This window comes from Brachyistius frenatus, unplaced genomic scaffold (genome assembly GCF_029030835.1).
Source record: "Brachyistius frenatus isolate BFR_SWC_R1_liver_20210118 unplaced genomic scaffold, ASM2903083v1 Contig_76, whole genome shotgun sequence".
In the NCBI taxonomy this organism is placed as follows: domain Eukaryota; kingdom Metazoa; phylum Chordata; class Actinopteri; family Embiotocidae; genus Brachyistius; species Brachyistius frenatus.
In genome coordinates this window covers 28,586-51,295 of record NW_027210675.1, presented here as the reverse complement: position 1 = coordinate 51,295, position 22,710 = coordinate 28,586, and the positions used below count along the sequence as shown (strand labels likewise).

At 41.9% G+C, this 22,710-nt stretch overlaps 3 protein-coding genes across 3 annotated transcripts in view; 2 read left to right on the top strand and 1 right to left on the bottom strand.

The window, feature by feature from the left end:
* Window positions 1-568: 568 nt before the first annotated feature.
* Window positions 569-4,145, top strand: emc7b (ER membrane protein complex subunit 7b). Its single transcript, XM_069708470.1, has 5 exons — window positions 569-914; window positions 2,137-2,256; window positions 2,349-2,487; window positions 2,923-3,003; window positions 3,234-4,145. The coding sequence occupies exons 1-5, from the start codon at window positions 694-696 to the stop codon at window positions 3,381-3,383; spliced, it is 711 nt and encodes a 236-aa protein (XP_069564571.1). The 5' UTR covers window positions 569-693; the 3' UTR covers window positions 3,384-4,145.
* Window positions 3,457-21,295, bottom strand: chrm5b (cholinergic receptor, muscarinic 5b). The gene is made up of 2 exons (XM_069708468.1): window positions 20,192-21,295; window positions 3,457-8,929 (listed from the first exon to the last, which is right to left on the bottom strand). Exon 2 carries the CDS (start codon window positions 8,854-8,856, stop codon window positions 7,327-7,329), a length of 1,530 nt encoding a protein of 509 aa, XP_069564569.1. The 5' UTR covers window positions 8,857-8,929; window positions 20,192-21,295; the 3' UTR covers window positions 3,457-7,326.
* aven (apoptosis, caspase activation inhibitor) overlaps window positions 9,558-22,710 on the top strand; it is a 30,395-nt gene continuing 17,242 nt past the window's right edge. The window contains exons 1-2 of the mRNA XM_069708469.1: window positions 9,558-9,802; window positions 11,646-11,817. Of these exons, the coding sequence (XP_069564570.1) occupies window positions 9,608-9,802; window positions 11,646-11,817 (367 nt within the window). The 5' untranslated portion in view covers window positions 9,558-9,607. The remainder of the gene's footprint in view (window positions 9,803-11,645; window positions 11,818-22,710) is intronic.

Genomic DNA, 22,710 nt, shown 5'->3' with positions numbered 1-22,710 from the left:
CTCTTAAAGTCCAACAGAAAAATCAGATTATTATTATTATTTTTTTTAAATATTAGTGTACTTTGTGCTTCACATTTTGGTAAATAAAGCAGTTATGCAATAATAATTGCTAAAGTAAACATGCATAAATGTTTGGTGATCCAAAGGGGCCAAACGTCCTTTCGAGTTGATTTGTACTCTAGTATTTTTTTTTCATTAACTTTTACAAACATACGTTTTCTAAATGTTAGTGCGAAACAGTCAAATTGAAGGCACAATTAAATCCTACGTTCACATTTATTTTTTTATTTTTTTACCATAACTTTTACACAATTTATATTTAGAATTTTGAATGAAAACAGTTCAAATGTTGTTTTGTGGATTTCTAATTGCCATCAATTAATTCAACATTCACAAGAAAGTCTTGACAGCCTCAACCGAAGCTTTTAAAAGTTGTTTATAATGTATGAAACGCACACACACACACACACACACACCAACGAACCAGTGAAGTGTCATCGTCGGGGTGAGCAATAAAGTTTTTTTTGTGTGTGTGTGTGTGTTTTTTTTTTTTTTTTAAAGTGACGTCATTTTCCGCAGAGCCAGCTCCGTCTTCCGCGTCGTCGGTAAACTGTTCTTCAGTACGGTGTCGACGCGCAGACGGTTAGAAGTCGTTTTTGGGTTTGTTTTTTTTTTCCCGTGAAGACGGGCGACATGTTGCGCGGGGAAAGAATAGCGCTGTTGTGGGTGTTCGTGCAGGCGGCGCGGTGCTTCACCGACCTGGAGACGGGGCCCGGCGCCGGCGCGTCGACGCAGCCGAACGGAGATCGGTTCAAAATCGAGGGAAGGGCGATCGTTCCCGGGGTGAAGACGCAAGACTGGGTGTCCGCGGCCAGGATCCTGGTGGAAGGGGAAGAGTACGTCGGGTTTGTGAGGTGAGGAACAAGCCACGGCTACACGTGCCGGCTGGCCTCTTGAGCTACCGAGCGTTAGCGTTAGCGCTTACCGCTGCCGGTGACCGCGCTCGGGAGCTGCGGCGGGGCGGACGGTGGCTCCCGGCCGTCGCGGCGAAATTCACGGCTGGACATTGTTGTGGACATTGTTGTGGACGTTGTTGTGGACGTGGACTCCCGTCACGGCGTCGCGGAACTTGTTCGATGACATCGTGAACCCCGCCGGGCCCCTGCGGCCTTGTAGCCGCAACCAAAACAAACCAAACGGTGGCGACGAGACGCGCGCCTGTTACTGAAAGTCTCCCAACCGGCGCTGACCTTGTCCTCATTATTATTATTAATATTATTATTATTATTATTATTATTATTATTATTAATCAAATACTCGCCACTAAACAACACGCGCATCCTCTGTGGGTTTGTTTTCCACAGTTGTGGAATAAAGTGTGAACTGGATTTAATTGGAGGGAGGGGGGGGGGCAGGTTTTTTTTTTCCTTTTAAATGTTTTCTCTTTATCAACAGAAATATAATCAGCAATTAATTTGATACCAGCGTTTCAGACGTATTTCAGGAAAAAACAAATAACGTCATCAAATGTACCGATTCACACGTGTTAACGTCTATAATTGCAGGATTTGTTGCATCTTTTCATCATGTCTCATTATCTTCATATCATTTGTGGTTTTCAACTGTTATTTGTGCACTGAATTGCATCCTTGTGTAGATCTACCACGATGTCGTGTGTGCTTCATATTGTAAGCTGATCGTAGTCGAGCTGTCAGACATTATTTGGGTAATCATATCAATGTCCCGCTGGAGATTTGTTTATTTTTTTCCCGAGCCAATGATTTAACACTTGACCTGGATAAAGCACTCACTTCTTAGTTTATCATTTACACCTCGCTTAACCTGGTGTAATTGCATTGTGTTCTACTCAGAAGTTATTTTTTAAATATTTAGTTTACCCACAGGTGGTCAGAAGAAACATTTCTTTATTTAAAGCACCACAGCAGACAAACATGTCCAAACAGTTGAATCAGCATCTCTAAAATAGTTTCAACAAGAACATTATGTCCATCATGAGGTTCAGATTTACAGCGGGCCTGCTGTATTATATTGCATTATGCTTAGCTGCTGTATGTGTACTTAATAATTTGTGAATATGTGCAGCCGTGACAGGAACGTGACTCCCGTTTGTTACAGAACTGATGGGAGTTTTGCTGTGAATGACGTCCCGTCGGGATCTTACGTTGTGGAAGTCGTCACCCCAACCTTTAGGTTCGAACCGGTGCGCGTTGATATCACATCAAAGGGGAAGATGAGGTAAGGTCTCACGATCACGTTTGAATCCTGCTCGGTCTACCTTTTTTTTTTAGACGCAAACTTAACCCACTCAACCATGTGCCGTTTCACAGGGCGCGTCTCGTGAACTACATCAAGACTTCAGAGGTGATTCGCCAGCCTTACCCTCTTCAAATCAGAGCCAACGGTCCTCACACCTACTTCATGAAGAGAGAAACCTGGGGCTGGACGGACTTCCTCATGAACCCAATGGTAGGAAAATGCACCAAACTTGTATGATTGACTTACATCTACATCATAAGTGGGTTGGAGAGATGGGTATGCTACAAAAGTGCAGCTTGTTAAAAACAAAGCATAAGCTGAGGTTTGATGGAGTCATCAGAACCAGGAAATACACTTTATTTAAAAAAAAAAAAATGTAAATGCTCTGAACACCACGATGTATAATAATAATAATAATTGGTGTGAACCTTTCTTGTGCAGAAAATCACATTTCCATTGCGTCAAGATTTTGTCCAAGTTCCTAACCAGTCAAACAGCGCTTGTTCTTTTAAATCAAGTTTGTTCTTTTACATTGATGAAGAGAAATAAGTCGTCGTTGACATTTTAATCCTTCGCTCGAGTCAAAGATGAATTAATTACACCTGAACTTCTTGTTTAAATGTTGTGTCTTTGTTTCCTTCGCAGGTTATGATGATGGTTTTACCCCTGCTGATCATTGTGTTGCTGCCCAAGGTGGTCAACACCAACGACCCCGAGATGAGAAAGGTAATTCATCTCTTAAAGGATTATTTGAATTATATAGAACATAGTACGATAGGAGTTCATTATGTTGTCTCTCTGGATTGTATTTGATATATTCTGATCAGTTTAATGAGGATTTATTTGCCTTATGCTGATGTGCTCATCGTAACTGTGACAAATGCCACTTAAATCGTTTACGTGACGCATTTGTAAAATCAGGACATTTGGCTGATCATTCACTCCCGTCTTTGTAGGAAATGGAGCAGTCCATGAACATGCTGAACCCCAACCCTGAGCTGCCAGACGTCTCTGAGCTGATGACCAAGCTCTTCTCCGGCTCCAAGGGCTCCAGCAAGGCAGGCAGCAGCAGCAAGGGCACCCGGCCAGCTGCCAAGAGGAGGTAGTACTGTACACGTCTCCTAAAATCTGCCTAAAGAAGCTCGACTAATGCCATGGAAGCAGGATTTTTAAGTGTAATTTTTTTTTTTTTTGGTCCTCTGGGTTTATTGTACAGATTTCTTCATGAATGGGATGTTTTGAGCACATCTGGATTTCTAATATGCTATTGGAGACTGAGCTAAAATTAATTTCCCCCCCCCCTCCCCATACTGCACTGATAGAAATTTCTGCAAAAGGTTTTTTTTTTTTTTTTTTTTTGGATGATTGCTATACTTTCCCCATGTGACTTTACTACTCATTCATCTTTTCTGTGCTAACCCTGCATTGTGCATTTTTCCACTGCTGCTAATTCTACTACCTGACAGAGAGCATATATACATATTCAGAGATTTTCTTGTCTTTTTCGATTTCGGTAATACGACTGTGAATGAAGATAAATTGAATTTTAAGACGGATAAATTCTTATTTAAAAGCCTAGATAAATAAACTGCAATGGTTTATGACAGCTGTGTTTTTATTTCCGACCATCTTATTCGAGAGTAAACACGTGACCTTCTCAAGTTTTGAATTATTGTGGTGTACTGTATGGTGAGAACTCTCATACTGTACATTATGTGCCTAAGGTGTATAAATTAAGATGGTAATCACTGGAAGTTCAAAGAGTGAAAGAGCTGTGTGGTTGCTTTCAAGATCTCTACAGAGTGTAACAGGTTTTACTTTTATTAAAGCGGACAGTGAAGTCCATATTAAAGTCATTTTAAAATGTGTTTGTGGTAAAAAGTCCTCCTTTTGTCACTCTTAATTGCTAGTATTAGGGGCACGTTGAGGAAAAAAATTAAGAGGATCATTTTTTGTATTCTGCATTTTGAGATTAGAGTCAAAATGTGGAGATTAAAGTTGAAGTGCTTTGAAACGTTGACTTTATTCTCAAGATTTTGACTGAAATCTCAAAATAAAAAATGTAGTAATAATGAATAGCTCTAATAATAGAGTTTGACAAAACAAGCCCACCTCAAGGTCCAGTTACTGGCTTTTCTGGAGCTTTCATCTATACCGCATGTTCCTCTTCAGCATTTTGTTTGTTATGGAAATTGATCTGTTAGCATACAAGCTCAGTAGCTGCTGTATTTTTGGCTTCATAGTTAACTGAAGTGTTGTTGTTCTTTTACCACTGATCTTCAGCAGTGGGTCTAAGTTTGTTTATCTTTTGCATCTACACAAATATGCATGTAACGATGCTTACAGTTTATGACTCCAAAAGTTTTTGTGGTATTTGAAAAGCAACGGTATAGACCAAAAAAAAAAGATGGCTCACTGAGAAACTTAAAGAATGTTGTTAACACAAATAACCAGAAGCCTTTGAAAAAGGGCTTTTATGAGGAAGGGAATGAATTCAATAAATATGTTGTTCCTCAAGGAGAATGTGTTTTTGTGAGAAGCAGTGAATGAATATTTAACTTTGTTTATAAAGAAATTTCACAGGGTGCCAACGTGGACAAGAAGTCCTTAAAGTCCTACAGATGAAAACCGCCACTGAGCTCGCATGTAATCCGATCCATCTCCTTGACAACCGAGCAAACGCCACTGGCTGATGACGCCGGTGTGATGCGATTGAAAGCGCAGACAAATGTAGACCTCCACTTAGGATTGCTTTGTCAAGTTGCCATTTTCAAGGTGAAAAATGAGCTGTTATATAAAGCTGGCAAAGTGGGTTTCTTCAGGTCAAATACCATCAAAATACTAAAATACGCAATGCAAGTATTTCTCTGAATACTTTCTGACATCCCCAGCATGCCTGTGGCTCTCACTCTAAGCACTTTAATACCCACTGAAGACATGAATGTTACAAATTCAATCATTTCAAACTAAGAAACTGGAGACTAGTTTTTATTTACCATTATCCAAAATTAGGGCAAACGGTCTCTTTGCTCAGCTGTGGATTTGCATCTCTAATGAGTATTTACAGTAACGGGACAGTGTGCTTGGGACGGACTCAAAAGGAGCTACGGGGCCCGTTCTCTTTGTAATTAAGGGACGTTGTTCAGCGGAACAGTTTTTATTGATGTTCGAACAACAACGGACAGTCTGTGACTGTGCAGGCTCTCGTCAGTGGGATCAATACATTTCTTTTTTATTTATTTGTTATTGAGTCGGAGCAAAGCAACTGTTCCGACATGAAGTCTCGGAAACCTCCGGTGACGTCTGGGAAGTCGGCTCTGCACTACGCAACAACAGTCATGCTGTCAGCGCACGTGCAAAAAGAAATGACGCACCAGATCAGATTCGACACGTTTGATGGTGATTATAGTTCCGCCTTTTGAGTTTGTATTTCACTGTTCAGATCAGTACACACAGACTCACTTCCACAAGAACTGCACAGACAGACGAAGAGCACGGATTCACTCACGAAGCACTTTTCCTACTATGAGCCTCACAAAAGGCACAGAGTTCAGGGAGATACATATGACATCAAAACTGCTAAAATGTACAACAGCATCAGTCATCCGTCAGAGACGCGGAGGGGGGGGGGGGGGAGACTTCAAATACCATGTTTACAAAGTCTTTTTTTTTTTTTTTTTTTTTTTTTTTTTTACAGTAATGTGAACATTGTTGAGTGTAGAGGTGTGATCAATAAATAATCTCATATCATATCACCACTGTTAAAACTAATTTAGCTGTAAATGCACAGAAATGTACAGATTAGCCCTTAAACACAAGATCAAATATTATTGGCAAGAGCCAAGATGAAAAAACAACATTCACTAAACACTGATACACACAAAGCAATTTACATTTTCCATTTGTAGGGTGTAAAATCCAACATAATCAGTGAAATATGTTCTTCATACTATAATCACTTGAAATATTACAGTACATTATGTTCTTTATATACAGTGCAAGAGAGCAATAGAATAAAGGAGGATTATATGAGGTTTAAAGGATAAATTGAGAGTTTTTACTCTCATGCTCATGTTGATTAGAAGCAGGTTGTTAGTAACCCTTTAATCAGGCAAAGATAGATGTGTGAGATGCGGAAGTTACTGTACTGTAGTCTAACCCCCTGATTTATATTCAAAGAGACTGACATATCCCAAGAATTTTATCTGTGAAATTTGTAAATCTGTTTGAAAATATAAAAAGTTGCTCCTCATGACACCCGAACCTGCCTGTAAATCAGCACGTTTTTGACTTTTCGCTCCTTTTGAAATAATCCAGTGATAGTTATCTTTACCCACATCAGTGCTTTGCAAACGGGATTAGCCCAGTTCGGCATACTTTTAATGATGAGAATATCCAAGATGTTTAGAAATATAAGCTTTAAAACAGGAGGCTTTCAATCTAGTTTCCATGGAGATGCTAAATCATGCTCTAAAAACCTTTGCTATGATGTGAGAGAGACTGACAAAATCAACATCCTGCTTCTGTGTAAAAATATATTTTTTTAAGTTCAGCCAGAGACAGTTACCAAATTAAGTGGGTAATTTAATAAAGTCTTTTGAGCACAAATTTGGCTTTTTTGGGAAATAATTATCCTTCCACACCTCTGTGAGAGGAAATTTAGACAACTTGGGAATGTAAAGAAAAAGCAAGCCTAAATGCATCAGCATGTCTGGCAATGAAATGAGCAAATGTAATGAGACAGAAAACACACAAACTGGGACTGACATTTGTGGCGTTCCTTTTTTAGGATCAAATCTGAAACTATTCTTTCACCTTTTCATCCTGTGAGAATGTGCAGCCGCCTTCATGGTTTGTGTCCTGTAATAATCTGGAACAGCTGTTTAAGTGCTGCATTAGGCTGATGGCATTTTTCCACCAACATGTATCTTCACACAAAAACCACATGCAGCACTTCATGCTGAAGTTGACCACTGACTACAGTGTATTTAAAAGTAAATCCAACATGTGGGCAAAACAAAACGTCTGCTGTGATCCTGCGGCGCCACATCAAGTCATCTTGTTGTTGACGTTTGGGTTCTGTCCTCCCCAGTAGAGCTTGTCCTCGCCTCTCCTCTTCCTCCTCCACTGGCAGAGCAGCAGCATGCGGAAGGTCTTCTGGAAGGTCTTGTTGCAGAGGGCGTAGCACATGGGGTTGATGGTGCTGTTGACGTAGCACAGCCAGTAGCCCAGGTGCCAGAGGGACACGGGGATGCAGGTGGCGCAGAAGGTGGAGATGAGCACCATGATGTTGTAGGGCGTCCACGTGAGGATGAAGGCCAGGAGGATGGCGCTGAGAGTCTGGGCCGCCTTCTTCTCCTTCACCAGCACCATCCTCTTCCTCTTGGTGATCTGGTTCTTCAGGACGGGGTCCATGGGCTTGGAGGTGGAGGAGGAGGAGGGGGAGGCGTTTTTGGCGGGCGGCTCTCCTTCAGGTGGACCCGGTGTGTCACTTGTCGGTTTGCTGTTTTTACTCTTCGAGCCCGGTTTGAACTTATAAGAGATGCACTTTTTACTGTTCTTCTTCTTCGGAGTGGAAAAGTACTGATCCTCCGTGTAATCAGTCACCTGCCCGTTCTTATTATTTTGTCCACTCCCTGGCTCTTTGAAAGATCCTTGTGGGGTGTCTATTGACACGTGATGCTCCTCCTCCTCTGACGACGTGTAGCTGTTAAAAGAAGTGATCTGGTCTGCTTTCACCCAAGCCTCATCTGACCTGGTGGTGGTTTTAGTGGCATTACTTTGATTGGATGAGGACCAGGAGGCCTGACTTCGGTCCCTCCTCTCTCTGGTGAAATGAAAACAGGAATGAATGATGGTTTTCTGTGGTTTAGTCCCCTCTGGAGCGTTCTCTGTTGTCAGCCCCTGCAGCTCTGCCAGATCTTTGGTCCGTTTTTGCGTCTCCTTGTAGATCCTGCAGTACAGGATGGTCATAACTGAGACCGGGATGTAGAAAGCAGCGATGGCTGTCCCAAATGTGATCACAGGCTCTGTTAAAAACTGGATTTGGCATTGGTTTAGAGGCACTGTTCTCTCTCCTATAAAGTACTGCCAGCAGAGAATAGGCGGCGCCCAGAGGACGAAGGACACCAGCCAGGCCAGGCCGATCATGATGGCCGCTCTCTTCGGAGTCCTCTTTGCCCTGTAAGTCAGCGGCCGCGTAATGGAGAAGTATCTGTCAAAGCTGATAACAAGTAGGTTCATAACTGAAGCATTGCTGGCTACATAATCCACTGCCAGCCAGAGGTCACATGCAAGGTTCCCCAAGGACCAGTAACCCATTAGTATATACGTGGTGTACAAGTTCATGGACAGCACTCCAATGATGAGGTCGGCAAAGGCCAAGCTCAGCAGGTAGTAGTTGTTCACAGTCTTAAGTTGGCTGTTTACTTTGAAGGACAACATCACCAGGACGTTGCCAACTATAGTTATCAGGCTGACGATGGCCGACACCGTAGCGATGGCTATAACCTCCCAAAGGCTGTGAGGAGCAGCCGGGACATGTGACGTGTTGCCAAAAGTGCTGTTGGGGAGATCCATGGTGCAGCGATGTCTGTCTGTGTTACAGTTGTAAGATGTGCCTGTGTGGCCCCATGCAGACTGAGCAGCTTTCCTGAAGTGAAGAGAAAAGAGCAGTTACAAATAACTATACACAAATGGTGTGTTTTTTTTTCCAATCAATTTACCCATTTTACAGAATTATTAAACTGATAATAGCTTTCTTGAACCTTAAATTTGTGATATAATACTGCATGCCATATAGAAATAACAATACATTTTTTTTATACATACTCTCAAAGCATCTTCTTCATTAAAAATCCTGAAAGCTTGACTGAAGTGTGATTTATTTTAACAGATACCAAATTTTAGTATTTAATATTTTTTTGTTTTAGAAAAAAAAGTATTTTTCATTGATAGTTATTGTTGTGTAAATCCAGACTTGTGCATTTTAAAATTATTGTTCTAATTGTATGTATATATTTATTTTATTTGAACATTTCTACATCTTTTCTACCTTATATAAATTGTATTCCACGAGAACAAACACTCCGGTTAGAATATGGTTAAACAATTCATATCATGTTTCGTTTCATTACTTTACGGTTGCCATTTTCTTCATTTCTGTACAGAAAGATTTTCTCAACGTGTTGGTCCCGGCTGGTCCGAATGAAACCTTGGAACCATTAAATCGAATACGAGTTTTTCGTGGGACCCATTTCCTTGTAACACCCATTTCTATCGGGTGTCACAAGGTGTCGCATGCTTAGTTGTCCGTCCACTGTTGACAGTAATGGAGGCAAGAGTGAGCAGAGTCCGGGGAGGCAGTTGGAGAAGAGGCGGCCGGGGTGGAAACGACAGCGACAGCTTTAGCGGTGATCACCGAGGTCGAGGGAGAGGTGGCCACCACCGCGGCCGGGGGAAACGAGACCACTACCGGGGTCGTGGACGCGGGGTTGGCGCCCAGGAAGCGAACTTCCATCAGCGGGTGAGAGAGCACGGGGATGTGCGTTCTGTCGGCACTCCGGTTCCCTTTGCTCCGCCAAACTTCATTGAAAATCTAGCGATTTTGGGAGCTTTCGCCATTCAAGCAAACTCACACATATTTACTTGATAATGTAAATACAAACAGGGCTTCTTCTTCAATTCGGCCGAACAGGCACTCATTTCAGTGTGGTGGTTAAAGCTAATTTGAACCAAAATGCCAGCAGAGGCTGGTCCACAGCATTGTGAAAACTTCTAAACATTGACAATTTGTTGAGAAAAAAGTTATGCATCATGGACACGCTAAATGCCAAGTTTGCCTAAATGATAATTTATATGTATGCTGCAGGCTTCAGTACAGTTTCTATGCTGATTACTTTGCAGTAGAGAGTGTCATCATGAATTCATCCACACTCTTCTGCTGTTCATAGGATGTACACATACGGTATGAAACCATACCACCACGTATATAGAGTTAGATTGATCAGAATGAACCTTTTTTTTTTTTTTTTTTAGGTGAATCATCATTGTGATGAAGCACTTGAAAAATCTCCTTCTTCTTCAACATTTTCATTGGGCAATCTGGGCCATGGGTACGACACTGGAGGCTTCAGCTTAATTTCCACTGGGATGTTCAGTCAGTTAATGACCTTGCCATGGCAACTGCAGAATTATAGGAGAAAACAATGGGGTCTCTGTGATTGCAATCACAGAAATCTCCTTTTGGTGCATAGGGGCTCCGTGATTGCAATCATAGAAATCTCCTTTTGTGCATCTGTAGCTACCATCCGGTCTTTAATGATATTTTTGGTGGAGAAAAAAAACGAGCACGGTACTTGTTTGACTTTTTCTAAGGCACATTAAAAACTGAGCAAATCTACAGCTTCGCCAGACTCATATCTTGCGCTGCACATTTCCATGGCAACATTATCAAAACATTTGTGCAGCTATGTGACAGAACAGAATAGAAGCGTATGACTCAGACGAATTGAATGACTTCTGGTTTTGGCCCTGACGTCTATTCTTTGCCATACGCCATACGCTCGACCCTTTTGGTAGGCTTAGCTGCTAAATTATGAATAAGAACTATGCGTTAATCACCGCTTTACAAAATGCTCTTTGACTTATACCCAAAAAAGCACAGTCAGCAAAAGTATTTTTGGTTAGGAAAATCTTAGTCACAATCCCCAGTGCATGTAGTTTATAGAGTTTTTAAAAATGAAGAAAAATGAGACAAACAAATCACTTTTTTTTTTAGACCATGTGCTGAATCTCTGTCGTAATGTACACCTGTTAAGTTATACAACAAAAGCCAGGATTTAAATTGAAAATAAAAATACCGTCCCTTCGTGTACATTTTCCAGCCAACAATTCCATGACAGATTTCTGAAAGTTTGTCTTCCCTTCATCCACCATTTGAAATGCACATGTCACGGTAAGATTAGAGGGAAGATGTTACATTTTGCAGACCAAGTGATTAATCAAGCTGCATCTAAACATGTTTGTACCTTTTTGAAGCTGAGAATTTGAAAATTTTGCACACTTTATGCTGCAGTTATCCAGATGTTTAGACATTTCAGCTACAGTGGGCTTCGAAGTCTCCCTCGAGCTCAATTTTGTGCGTGCACAACAGAGTGAAACCCCATTATTGCTTTTTAATAGTTGTATCCCAGTCTTTCTCTTTGCCACCTTCCAGCTCAGCCATCTGAAATAAGTATAAACACTGAAGCCTTTAGCCGAGGTCTGATGACGTGCTGTGTGCCGTAACTCTGGGCGATCTGATTCTGCTCATTGATTTTCTTTGATGTCATGTTGCTCATTGTGTCCCATGCGATGTTCTCCTGTAGGATCAAGATGAAAGGGACGACGTTCAGGAGGAAGATGACAGGACGGAGGTGTTCTCCAGGAGGAAGCTGGAGTCCAACTGGGACCGTTACCAGGAGTCTGAGAAGGAGCAGCCGGCGGACGACACGCCCACTCAGAGAGGAACAGACTACCACGTGCTGCTGGAGTCGGCAGGTGAGATGTAAACACCGAACGTGGCAGGGAGATGTTTTTGGTGACGGTGATGTGTAATCGTGTGTTCAGGCAGCCGGGAAGTGGAAAAGTTTTGGGGTCTTCATTCAAAAACAGGCGGCACCCAGAAAATGTTCAGTCAGAATACAGAAAACTCAAGAGGTGAAGTGGAGAGTCACAGAGGTCAATATTATTTGTACACTACATTTCTACATGGTTTGATGTACTGCTGTTTTTGAATGTTCAACGCAGCTACGTGAACGAGGTTGGCCAAGTTAACCGAGTTTTGTAATTTCACCTTAATTTTGGAGCGGCTACATTTCTCCTTTTCACCACAAACGCTGCCGTGTCAAGCGACGTCAAAAATACTTCACAGAGCTCTCAAAAATCTTTTACTTTCTGAGCAGGAAACTCACAGTTCACCTGGTATTTAGGTGTATTAAGAGCACTTCCCAGTTGCTCATGAATGTACCGTAATTCCATGTAGGATTTAAAGCTGAGGTAGGCAGTTTTTTTTTTTTTTTGTGGCTTCATTTGGGAAAAACTTCATAATAATTACCTTTAAGCATTGTGGTGGCGGGGTGTGGTTAGCTCAGCTGCAGGGGGTAGAGAGTGGGAGGAGTGGTTCAGGGAACGGTGCCGGGCTGGTGTAATGAGCACAGCTGAGCTGGATGTGGACTGATGAGCTCTCCCCTATAAAGGGGAGCAGGGAGAAGGAGGCGGAAGAGGAAGCGGTTGCACGAGTACATTGGTGTATGGGCCGGGGCAAATAAAAGCATTTTACACCTGAACGTACGGCTGAGCGTGTCGTCTGTGTCCAGGAGAGACCCCGGTAGCACCAACCTTGCTACAAGCAAGTAGTCTGAGAGAACAGGAGACGTCGGCACCTTTTCTGGGCTTTTTAGTCAGAAAATGTAGCTTGTGGCGGAGACTTTAGACCAATCGCAGATCATTTCAGAGAGAGGGGACGCTTGCGTTGGCTGCTCTGCAAAGTGCAGACGGTCAGTTTGACCGAAGATGATCAAATTATCACTGTGTTGAAGGAAAAGCTTATTAGCCTTTAGTAGAAGTACTCTGTGTCAAATACTCCGCTGTGTCTGGATGCATTTTTCTGAGGTTGTCTCTGTATGCTAATTAGTTAAAAGGAAATGCCTGTTGCCTTAAGGGACTTTAATTGCTCTGTATGGACACTGCTGTCAGATGGCTGCATGGCAGATCCTTGTTTGTCTTTGCTGATTTCAGCCTCAGTGGTCAGTGTTTGGGCTCCCGGGATCTTTACACTCTTTGATTCTGTTGATATCCTTTCCCCCAAAGGATCACAAGTAACAGAACTCGGTGCGGTCTGATTAGAGCGGAGCTCCAGATTTCATCATCGGGCTGATTCTCGACACCAATTTAGCCAATGTCCCGGGCTTCTGTAAATACGGCAGATGGTCAGCCCCTAAATCTGTCGGGAGTGTCGCCAGGTTATAATTTTAGTTGCTTAGTCTCATTTTAGCTGCTACCAAGCGTGAAACACAAAACAGCTCCTGCTTGTTTTGAATCTCCGTGGCTGTCGCGTCTCCAGCAATTAATTCGTGATGATTTTGCAGCGTCGTGAGTTTGAGTTGAACGCGGCCGCGTTTCTGCAGCTCAGTCAATTTTTACGATCAGTTCCAGCGAGCAGCTTCTCTCGTCTTGTCAACATCCTGATTATTCCTGGACCGATGGCGAGTGAGTGCAGCGATGTTGACCCGAAGCATCTCGCGACATGACATGTCTGCTTCTCCTTTTCATCCGCTCTTCTTGCTTGTTTTCTAAGGCGACACACACCTCTGGTTAGAAGTTTCAAACTGTTTTCTGTCAGTATCTTAACTGTCGAGCTGGATTTTTACTGTCTCCACCAGAGGTACTGAATGATGGAGCTGATGAACCTCCTCTAAAATAACATTTCCAGTCAAATCTTCCTACGAGCTGGAAGATTATAAACACTATTAGAAGTAAATTCTAAATGCTCAACTCTGTGATTACTTTAAGCCGCTAGATTTTTATGGGTTTATGTTTTCTGGCTACTTTTCTAGGCATCCTATATGTTAGAATCCAAACATGAGTACTTCCTGCATTTCGGGAATCAACAATACATCCTGCTAACATCTATTTTTTTGGTATTCACAACCTCGCATCTCTGTATTTTCTGAAAGCTCCAGGTGCCCGAGTTGTGACTGATATAATAATACTAATAATAAAAGTAAATTTTGGGGGGGTTAAATAGCTTCCCTTCCATTCAGCCTCTTGTCAGCGTGACTGAGTAGATCTCATAATGTACTGCAGCGGGTAGTTGAGTGTTTTTCATGGATAAACAGGTGTTTTGGTGTGGAAGTGTAAAAGTGTTATCCAGTGTTAGATCATTTGAATTTTATAAAGCATTAGGATGTGATTCGGGTATTAAGATGCCATTATTCAAAGTAGGGTTACACCAACTCATTGCCTTTGGTTTAATTAACTAAAGTCAGCCAGCCTACATGCTGTGATGATTGAGTTTCCTTTTTTTTTTTTTTTTTTTTTTCAACAATGGCATATAAATGAACTGGAAAGCATTTAAATTCGATTTTACTTCCTTTGCACATTTTATGTTTCCCCCCCACTCAAATTACCCGTTTATGCTTCGTGCTTGTTCAATTCATTATTTCACAGCTTCTCGCATCTCACGGTGTTTAACATATTTAACAGGTGGTTGCACTTTTTCAAGAAACGAGAGAAAAAAAGTTTTAGTGTTTAACAGCGCTGTAAAGCTGCACTTATTGATATTTTGGGATGAAAATACAAGTCAAAAGACTGTCTACTGCGAACGGGGTTGCTCATAGTGACAAACCATCAGAGAATAATTCCCTGACTCTGCAGTTTCCCCTCAGATCCAAGGAGCGTTTTAGTGTCTTTCAGACATTTGTTTTGGTTGTACGGCGTGCGTTTTTTCCCGCAACTCTTTTTATCAGCGTCAGCAGGAGCAGGACAAAAGCTCCAAAACCTCCCGGTCCACTCGCTGCCCAGCGCCAAACAACACACTGACAGAGTTAGTGACTCGCTGGTGAACAAAGTGAAGCATTAAGCCGCTGAGTCAGATATTTAAACCAAGACAAAGCTGGGAGGAGAGTAAACATCGAGCTTATATCCATCAGGTGGTCACAAACAGAAACATGACTTCAAATGAATTCTGCTCTTGTGCGTATGGATGTATAAATAAGCAGCTGTTTTGCCGGTGCTATCCGATAACATGTCAGTGTTGTGTTAAACCCTGAAAAAAAAAAAAAAAAAGAATCCATTAATGCAGCTTTAAAATGGTGTCTCCAGGGGACCGAGGCATAATAACACCTAATAACACTAATTATCACTATTTCTGGAAGGAAAATCGACAAATTTAATGATGACCAGAAACTAGACACTCACGCCTGACAGCCTTCATCGATCGCACTGTTTAAGCTTGAATCCAGACCTGTAATCTGCTGAATCCTACTTGCTGTTCATTACTAGTAGAGCACATTTTTCATAGGCATATTTCTTCGATCAGCCTCTGACGAGCCGTGCAGGACTTGAACTTGCTTTTGTTTTTAGAGGAAGTCATGAGTCTCAATGAGTGATTTCAGCAGCGAACTGTTTTTTTTCTGTCTTTTTTTTTTTTCTCACGCCATCAGAAAGTTGGTGTTTTCAGTTAGCTCTCTCTCCTTCTCTTGTAGTGTAAATGCCAAAAGGTGCTCGTTGTGATTTGTTTGAGTCCTATCTCTCGTCTCTGTGTTTTGCCCACATTGGCAGATTAGTCATGCCGCACAGCAAGAGGCTGCCGCTCTCCAGAGTATACTTAATTGTACGTGGGAGGTGATGCTTTTAAGAGCTGTTTTTTTTTTTTTTTGTTCTCTTTCTGGCCAATTAACGTAGCCGTGAAATCAGAAATTCACCGCAGAAACCTCCCTTTTTCCTTCTCAGTTGAAGTTGGTGCATAAACACTTCTTGTGCAGCCTCACTTTGTCTTTCCAAGGTGTTGAAGTGCGCTCCTCGTTTTATCGGCAAGATTGGACAAAAGCATTTGGAGATTTTAATGTATTTCTGGAGAGAAATGGCCTACAGCGGTGCTTCTCAACCTTTTGCAACGTATCTTGCAATTCTTCCGAGATTCAAAATCCCAGCCGGGGCGGCGAGGTCGAGAGCCGAGCGTCACCTGCAGCGCGGCGGAGGCGTTAGACGGCAGCGTGATTGTAGGCTGATGATTTTTACAACATTTTAATCAAGTAGATGCAGTGTTTTCTGCTTTTGCTGCACAGCAGTCTGTCGTACTCCACACGCTGAGAGCTGCAGAGATGCAGTCTGTCATAACAGGGGCATTTCATCCCATAATGTTGCGAGCGACTGTTATCGGAGCTGAGCACATTTCAACAAAACAAAACAGTACAAATATATACCTGAGTGGGCGGGGATTGTTTTTGTCCTGCCTGACACTTAGGAGAAGAAAGCACAGAGGTTTTGTAAAATAAAAGCTGTGGAGCCCCGGAAAGAGGATCTTCAAAGCTGCAACAGTTAGTTAATTAATTGATTAGATGACAGAAAATGATCCTAGAATTCACTTCCTTCACCTCCTTAACAGAATATCTTTGCATTTTGGACTGTCGCTCAAGGAAAGTCCAAATTCAAGTTGCACTTTTGGAGGCTGGGATGCAAGTTTGCGACTCTTTTTTGATGATTTATTGATCAAAAATATAATCAGTTAATTAAGAGAAGAATCTACAGAGAAAGTAACCATTCGTTGAAGCCCTAAACGGATATTACTGAGTCAGTTTGTTGACTTTATGATTACGTGCAGCCACTATTTGTCAAAAGATAAATGAGTTTGCTTTTAATTAATACCATAAGTCCAGCGAGACAATTTCAGAGAGGACTAACTGATGAGCTTGTCATGCGACTGTGACGACATCCATCGTGAGTCAGCTGGGCCCGATTTAGTATGAAGTACCTGGACGCCGCAAAGCAACTCCTTTAACTGCTTTCTAGTAGAACTGGTTTTGATGGTTACTAGTTTTTGTAAAAGAAAAAAGTCTGAGGTAAAAAAAAAAAAAAAAAAAAAAAGTACCGTCATTAGCTTAGAGTTGTGTAAATACACCCGTCAGCACCTTTAACTCCTACAAATACTTGTAAAAAGCTTTTAATGTCGAGAGCGACTTCCACTTCTAGATAGAGATGCAGAGACCGTCTCATCAAAATGGCTCAACGGTTCCAAAGGTTACTGAAGCTTTGAAACCAGTTGTGCAGTTATATTCCTCCCTGAGGTGCAGCTGTCGAAGCCTTCAGTGTCAGGAAAAGTCTGTGTTTGTTCTCTGAGCTCCACGAGGAGCCGTCTTCCGTCTTAAATCGGGATTTTAACTCGATTAAGAATGTGATTCCAGACAAAATGAGACATGCGAATAAACTTATTTTTGCCTACAGAGCCTCTGAGGAGTCCTCTGAAAAAAAAAAAAAAAAAAAATTAAAAAAAAAATTGAGTGCATAAGTTTTCATGCAGTATGATCAAAATCTCTAGAAGAGTCACGAAATGAACTCTGAGGATTATTTAATCACCATTAAAAAATTATATAATCTTAAAATGAGAAATGTAGATACAAACGTATTCAGCATTTGGGGATTTTCACCCATATAGTCAGTGAATGGATTAGTGAGTTGACAGAAAATTAATTGCCAATGATTTAATTTTTTGATTACTGTGAATATTTTCTGTTTCCTTCAGTCCTGGATGGTAACAAACTGAATATCTTTTCATTGTTGGTCAGGACAAAACAAGACATTTAAGACTGCACCTTCGGCTTCAGGAAACACTCGTCGACAATCGATTAATTTAGAAAATTACGAAATCGTTATTTGCAGCCTTAAATATATATAAAATCTGTTTTTCACCCCAAAATGATCCTATATATCTAAAACGGGTAGAATTTAAGCTGAAGAATTGAGGTCCAAACATCCCGCTTGTTTCTCTTATACATTCTGCATTAGGTGTTCTCCTGCAGAATTTGTCACTGCTGATGTTTATACAGCACCCATTTATCTCACTTCAGGCTGTTTATATTTCATTTGGACTCTTTCTTCCGTTTAATGTGTCCAGATGTATTTGCTGCTGCAGTGAGCAACACACTTTTCCCCCCAAAGAGCCTTAAAGTTTCACCTCATCTATGAATAGATGAATGGACACAGCATTCACAAAGACTTGAAGCTTTTCAGTAGATTTTCGTTGCCAATCTGGTCAAAACAAATAATACACAATTAAGTTGTTAGGGAACAAAGTGTCTCAGTTTGTGTCGCAAAGGCTCTTTTGAAATCTCGACTGTACTCGGCGTGATTAGGAAGAATGGAAAATTATATAAACAAACCGTTTGATTTAGATTGAAGCATCCCAAGTTCTCTTAGCATTCATGTGTCTTCGTTGACCTCTGACGTTTCAGTGCGTGAGGATGCAGCAAACTCTTTTTTTTTTTCACGACTGTGGCTTCCAGACTCAGGAGGCTTTTCAAGGATGAAACCTTGGTACTTTGTGATATTAAAAATATTTCCCGACCAGTTCATTTTCAAAGCACCATTGTGCAGAGAAGGTTTTCATAACCTTGAGAGTTTCAGTTGTCGTGAAACAGAGGGGTGTTTTGCTGAATAGCAGATGTATTGATTGAATTAAAACACAATCAAGTTGCCTTCTTGCCTCGAGAAACAAATTGCTCTCTACCTTTTTTTCCTTTTTTTTTTTCTTTCCGTCAGGTTCGTCTTAGTCTTTGTTGGGGGTTGATTGTGCTGTTGCTAGGGGCCAATGCACACATGGTGCAATCCCCTTATTCTGAGTGTGTGTGTTGTGTGTGTGTGTGTGTCTCCACGTGTCCATGTGCCTGTATGACGGGGCGGTGGAAATTGCCGACCAGTTATTTACATCCTAACACGGTCATCTATCTGTACACATTAAAGGGGGGATCAATCCTCCTCCCCCGCAGCCGTAGTTTACCAAGGCCGCTAATGGGCACCTATCAAGGCTCTATCATAATGAGACAAAAGGAAATCACATTAGCGCTTCGGTGATTCGGCTAACTAGATTGACAAACACAAGGACGTTTTCCTAACCGAGATGAATAGTCCCAATCATGGCATTAATTTATATGTTCCGGTGTCGTTATGGATATTTGATTAGCCATGTCGAGTGGAGGAAACTGGCGTCAAAGCGGAGGAATGAAGCCAGTCATGTACTGTCTGTGTGGCAGAAATAGGAAACTGAAGCATTACAGGTGGTTGGTTTGTTTCCCTGTTCCTGCTGATGGAGTACAGGCCAGTGGAAGATGGCGTGGGGCTAAATAAAGCCGCAGGTGGATCATAGACACTTCAGCGAGATCATCCCACTGAGCAGTCTGCCCACTTTCATCCTTGCATACCTGAGCCATCTTTTATGTGCCGCTACGTTACCATGTGGTTTCATTTTAGTGGATTATCGTCTGTTAGACGTATTAGTTTATAAAATGTTGACGTTAATAGAAAATCTCCAGTCATTTTTTTTTTTTCCGGACCAAAACTGCAAAATTTCAATTCACATTCAGACGATAGCAGCAAATCTTCACATTAAAGAAGACGGACCTATTTAATATTTTACATTTTTGCTTAAGAAATGATCTGCCACAGTCATCAAAATGATCACTCGAGTTGCCAGTTTTTCCCATTAACAATTCACAATGAATTAATGCATTTTTGTTGTTGTTATTGATTCATTGTTTGAGTCATTTTCAAGCAGAAATGCAGAACAGTTGACAATTTTAGGTTCTCAACCGTGCATTCTGCTGCTGTTAAAACATCGTTTTAAATGGAATATTTTGAACTTTTTGTCAATAAATACTAAATATTTGGTGGCCTAGTAAAATAATTTTTATTGCAGAAAAGCAGCAATTCTTAACATTTAACAAGCTAGAACAGGTGAACGTTTGAAATGTGACTGATCATGGTTTTTAATGATGCCTTAAATCAGATCAATTCCCTCTTCATACGTCCTACTTTAATTAAACACACAACAGCGCTACAAACCCACACTGAAACCTATTTAAGATCAGTTCAACAACCCTTGTGTGGTGTAGAAAATCTACGATTTGACATGCACACCGCAGAGCTCGGAGTCTGAACTATAAAAGCTCTGCTGACAGCTGATGAACCCCAGTACTTGTCCCATGATTAGTTCATAATGCGACTCCGGCTGGATTTACTATAGAGTAATACAAATGTTATCATGTTAGAATATCTAATATGATGTTGGTGAACGGTAAGTAGGGTCAGCTGACAGCTGCTCCCGTGAATTCTTTAATTTCCTGCCATAATAGCCACATCAAACAGAATACATACTCACCCTGTACGGCAAAACGCGATGCTCCAGTAGTAGGCGGCCGCTCTGCCAAGTCTTTGATACACTGTTTTTCCTTTACTTCCCCCCAGTGTTGAACTCCGTTTTCTTCTCCCAGCTCTGCAAGTCTTCTCCGGCTCTCTCACTACTTCACACCTTCCCTCGCCGGCTCTCTCTTCCCCTCCCCTGTTCCCTCTCGCTGACTTTTTTCCTCTCCAACGAGGTGAAAAACACACTTGTCAAATACAGGTAGGTCATCACACCGTCGCTCATCCTCACCAGTTGCTAAGTACGAGGCACTCTGAGGGCAAACAAGTTGGGCAGCATCGTCGTGCAGCACACCCGCAGCTCCTGAATGCTTCGGCTTCTTTCTGAGACGAGATGGTAAACGCAACAGCTGTTCAGTGTCAACGTCCACGTGGCAAAGCGGCCGAGGTGCCTCGATGATGCTGTTCAGACCTTTTTTCACAGAAGGGTGAATTTCTAGGAATGAGCTCCTCGTTCTCCGCAGCAGCGACGATCAACTGACGGCGTCGTCAAAGCTTTTTTTTTTTCCCCCCTTTGTCGCCAAAGATGAACCAGCGAGCTCAAAATCTTCTGAGAAATCAAAGAAAGCAGCAGAAAAAGTCTCAGCTTCTCACTCTTTGTGCAAAAGTTTGGGCAACTCCACTGGCAAGGAAGGAGGGTAAAGCTTCGTTGATCCTCAAGGCTGCACACGCTGAAAGACTTTTTGTCTCCTACCAGGCTTCTGCCCGCTGCCGCCGGAAAAGCTGCTTAAACGCGCGCCGCACTTTCATCCTCAGCAACATTCGCTCGTGAGCCACCGTTAGGAGAAAATTCCCACATAGGTGGAAGCCACACGCTGTATCCGAGCACTGAGCAACATGTAAGAGGAGGGAGGAAGAGGTGAGGAGGAGGCGGAGGAGTAGGATGAGGCAGAGGAGGGGGGGGAGAGCCGGAGGAGGAGCTGATGTGGATGTCAGCAGCAGCTGAGTGTTTGCCTTTGCGATGGCAGTGCATGAGAGCTGTATGTCTTCATCAGAGAGGAAGTGCATTCACACAACTGCTGGCTCCTCAGTCTGGGGCACACACACACACACACACACACACACACACACACACACACACACACACACGCACACACGTCCCACTTCATGGTAACTGGGTTGGTCATCCCAAATGAATGTGACCGTGCACCCTCGTCTAAAGCAGGGCGAGTCGACAGTCAGTGTGGCGGCAAGTTTTTAAACCGCTTTCATTTTACCACACGATCTCTGCTGCCTCTGTCAGCCTCACCGTAAGTCCTCCTCAGTGTGTGCGTTGTGTCTTTTTTTTTCTTCTTTTTTTTTCTGGTATGACCTTCGCTGTGCAGATAAGCTTCTCGCTCGAGTTACAACTTCAGTGTGAGAAATTATGAGGGTTTCTGAGGTAAAACATGGAGTCGTTCAGCGCTGAAATGGAAAATTCATTCAGTGGAAAACAGACACCGAGGTCAGAATAGTTTGAGCGTATCTTTGGCATAACCTGACAGATATTGGATTTTTGAGGCTGATGGTGATATTAATATGGGGCTGTTGAATAAACAAACATACTCTGGTAACGATATATTTTCTGATAAAGTGACTAGAAAATCGTGATGTGGATTTTTTGGGAATATTTTTGTCGTGACAAAGTTTCATAGGAAGTAAGATGTTCAGAATAACAGTTGAAAAATGACCTTTATCGAACTCTTTCATTGACAAATAGAATATATTTGCATATAACCACCAACCTTCTGATTAGTGGGCAACCGACTCTACCATCTGAGCCACAGCCGCTCCAATTAAAGGAGCCAACCAACACAGTTCAGCCCGTTAGCGTGTAATACACTCGTCGCTCCACCAGAGGACAGCGTTTCAGTGTCACGTTTTGCCTCGTCTAAGCGTGAAAAGCGCACGCATGCATGACCAGGGTTGAAGAAGGAGGTCATGTGACGAAGTACAAACACCCATAAAGTTCGCACTCGGATGAGCAGCGTTCAATCCCATGAGAAAGCAAAAAGTCAACGTGGATTTCTTTTAAGTATAACAATTAAGTTAGACAACACAACATATTTGACTTACGTTAAGTAATTTACGTGATGGACATAACGTTATTTATGTAAAAATACTCATTTCAAGCCGAACCATGACCTTTTTTTCTTTTTTTTTTTAAAGTCTAACCAACTGGTCTTTGGTGTCCAAAACGAAAGCACATTACTTTTTATGCCTTTGCGAGGCAAAACGTGACACTAACACAGTTTCATCTCGTTGAATAACATGTACAGTGTATTACATGCTTTGGCATGTTACCAAGCTTTACATTCATAACTGTTAGGATTAATAAAGGATTTATTCTTAAATCCACCCAGACTGTTTTTACAATGGAGCTCTTATTGACTATTTGCACTGACGAAAAAGATTCTTGTACTAAAACTTATATTAGTTTATCAAATATTTTAACACGTAGTAAGTATGTGCTTGCTAAAACTAAAATATGCTATATTT